The sequence below is a fragment of the Arthrobotrys flagrans genome, assembly GCF_004000055.1.
Source record: "Arthrobotrys flagrans strain CBS H-5679 chromosome Unknown unitig_3, whole genome shotgun sequence".
Classification (NCBI taxonomy): domain Eukaryota; kingdom Fungi; phylum Ascomycota; class Orbiliomycetes; order Orbiliales; family Orbiliaceae; genus Arthrobotrys; species Arthrobotrys flagrans.
The window spans coordinates 83,312-86,292 of NW_027137547.1; the positions used below are offsets into that span (position 1 = coordinate 83,312).

Consider the following 2,981-nt stretch of genomic DNA (forward strand, 5'->3'; position numbering starts at 1 on the left):
GAAAGTATATAGGTCTGTGTATGTATAATTGATGATCGATCGTCTAAATTTCAACACATCGTAGATCCGCCTATATTTATAAAGCGGTACGTATAGACCCGACACTACGCCTTATACGGTATATCGCAACAATTATTATTAACTAAATTATTATTATTACTATTTTTATCACATTATAATAATTATTATTATTATAGAGTATAGTATTGCAAAAAATTTAATGCCAAGGTTTTGCCAAGGTTTCCATCCTGTCCATCCTAAGGAAGGCTTTCCATTCTAAGGAAGGTCTTCCATCCTAAGGAGGGCTTCCACCCGGAAGGCAGGTTTCCATCCTGCCCATCCTGCCCATCTTGCCTTAGGATGGGCAGGATGGAGCAAGATGGAAATGTGTTTTTTTCCTGATGGATATGTGCTTTAGAAATATCTTTTTTATAGATTCTGCTATCTAGTAGGTTGTTTAAAGTACGAAAGTAATAGTATTTATTAAAATAGTATTAAAAGTTATACTAGTTTAGTACTAGCGGTAAGTAAATATAATTAAAATATATATCTCGTATTAAGAAATCTTATTTATATTGAATAGAGGTTTAGTGGGAGTATTAGAATATCTTACTCTCGATATAACTTTACTAGATATAAGATAACTAGTTATCTTATATGTGTCTACTACTTACCCTGTACATAACTAGCTTAGTCACCCTGTATGTGCTATATTCTGTATATAAACTCTTCGCCAGAACACTTTAGTCAAGGGAGCACTTAATCAAGTACACATCACTTCACCTAATCTTCTAACATAATTTAATAAAAATATAGAGTATAAAATATTATTTTATATGTAGTTTTTTTTATCGATTGACAAAAAAGCAATATAAACCGCCAAGAGTACATGCGTTTCATATGGGGTTCACACCAAAAACACAAGTACCCTTGGCGGTTTATATTGCCTTCTTGTCAATCACTATTTTTTTATGTTATTTTATCAATAAATTAGAAATTTAAACTAAATTAAACCAGTCTATAAATTATTTGGCAAAAATTATATTGAACCAGTTCACACTTAACAGTTTACAATAGTTTGGTTTCTGGTTTAAACCATGCCATGTCAATCACTACGACAGAAAACGGAGTTGGAAATAATGGTTAGGATGGAAAACGGTTTCTACTAAGAACATAATGACGGGAGCCCGCCAGGACTTCACAGGTGCGGCGGGACTCTGCCTTTTTGTGTGGGACCGCTAATAAACTGGCCTAGTTACCATACATTCGGGGGGGCATTTGTCGCGTTTGCCTTTACTATGGGACAGCCAATCAGTGCGGCGCGGCGGGACCGGGTGAATAGTTGGTAGGCCTGGTGTTGAATGAAACTACTGGTTAGGATTCATATACTGTATTCATTTATGGGCTCAGGCTCATCGCTTAAAGCCGGTAATGTAGCAATAACAGTGGTAACGATAGTAACAACTTATTCACCTCTCGTTATTGTCTTAACCATGGCCTTAGGGCCAAGTATCTTTCTAACAATCTTCATAATATCATCAAACACAATAATATAAATAATCTTGATATTGTTACCACCATTTCCGATAGTTTTGTAAATTGTTTTAGTAGGTATGTCCGTACGGATAGGGTGTCCACTAATATACACAATATAGATTGTTTTGACGTTATTGCCTTCGTTAATAGCTATCTACGGGCTCAGGCTCATCGCTTGAAGCTGGTAGTGGAGCAGTAACAGTGATAACGGTGGTAACAACTTGTTTACCTCTTGTTATTGTTTTAACCATGGTCTTGGAGTCAAGTGTCTTTCTGATGGTCTTCGTAGTACCGTCAGGCATAATAATATAAATAATCTTGATATTGTTACCACCACCATTTCCGATAGTTTTGTAAATTGTCTTAGTAGGTATGTCCGTACGGATAGGACGTCCACCAATATACACAATATAGATTGTTTTGACGTTATTGTCTTCGGTAATAGTCTTCGTAATCGTACTGGCTGCAGTATTTGGAACCCGAGTTGAAACTGTTACGGTGTCCTGGTCGGTAGGATACGCTACAACGTAGACGGTCTTCGCAACCGTTATTGTTTTGTATGGGTTAACTTCCGTCATGGTCCTCGTAGGTCGAGAGCCAACATAAACCGTCCTGTATATAGTAAGGGCATCATCGCCGGTTTTCGTTGCCGTTACTGTCTTGGTCTGCTGGGCCAGAGTTCGAGTTTTAATTGTCGTGGCGTCTTCGCCGTCAGGAATAACATAAACGTACTCGGTCCGCTGGACCGTTTTCGTTTGGAATGGGTCAACCTCTGTCATAATAGTCTTAGTTGAGGCGCCAACCAGAACTGTCCTATATATGGTAATAGCAACAGTGCCAGTTTTCGTTACTGTTATGGTCTTTTCTTTTGGTGGTGGTGCTGGCGGCTTTGGGAAGGTAAAGTATGTTGGCCAGCACCCCGCTGTTTGTTGTGGTGTAAATTCACAGGCATTGCACAAGACATATGGTCCGGCGGTTGACTGTACAACAAACGCGCAGTGGGCGTTCCCAACTCCCCCTCCGCATCTCTCGATTCCTTGCTGAACGCTGGCCTTTTCACAATAGAAATGGGTAAAGAGTCCAACGTTTGATTCAGCTGCTATAGCGGCAGGAATGACCGCGAAGATGGCAGTGGCAGCCAGGAGAATAGGTTTGGTCAACATTTTGTAAAAGGAAAGAGTGTATAGTTTAGATAAAAAAACGAGTGTTGTGTAAAGAGTGTTAGGTTTATTAGCATCTGCTTCTCGTGTGGCAGCCGATGATGACAATAAGTATATTGATCGTGTGGAAATTGGGATTATTTATACCCAAATTAGTTTTTGAATTTGTTGTGCCTCATATCGCTCGACATAAAATAAGCGCGGCAAACGGTGGATGCTATAATGGTAAGTTTTGCCACTATTGTCTGTTATCGCCCCTTCTGGGACGATATTTAGCGTTCCGTA

At 39.1% G+C, this 2,981-nt stretch overlaps 1 protein-coding gene across 1 annotated transcript; it reads right to left on the reverse strand.

The window, feature by feature from the left end:
- Nucleotides 1-1,679: 1,679 nt before the first annotated feature.
- On the reverse strand, nucleotides 1,680-2,699 carry DFL_001422 (uncharacterized protein; the record flags this gene model as incomplete). The annotated part of the gene is made up of 1 exon (XM_067630040.1): nucleotides 1,680-2,699. The coding sequence occupies one exon, from the start codon at nucleotides 2,697-2,699 to the stop codon at nucleotides 1,680-1,682; it is 1,020 nt and encodes a 339-aa protein (XP_067492723.1).
- Between the last annotated feature and the right edge of the window lie 282 nt (nucleotides 2,700-2,981).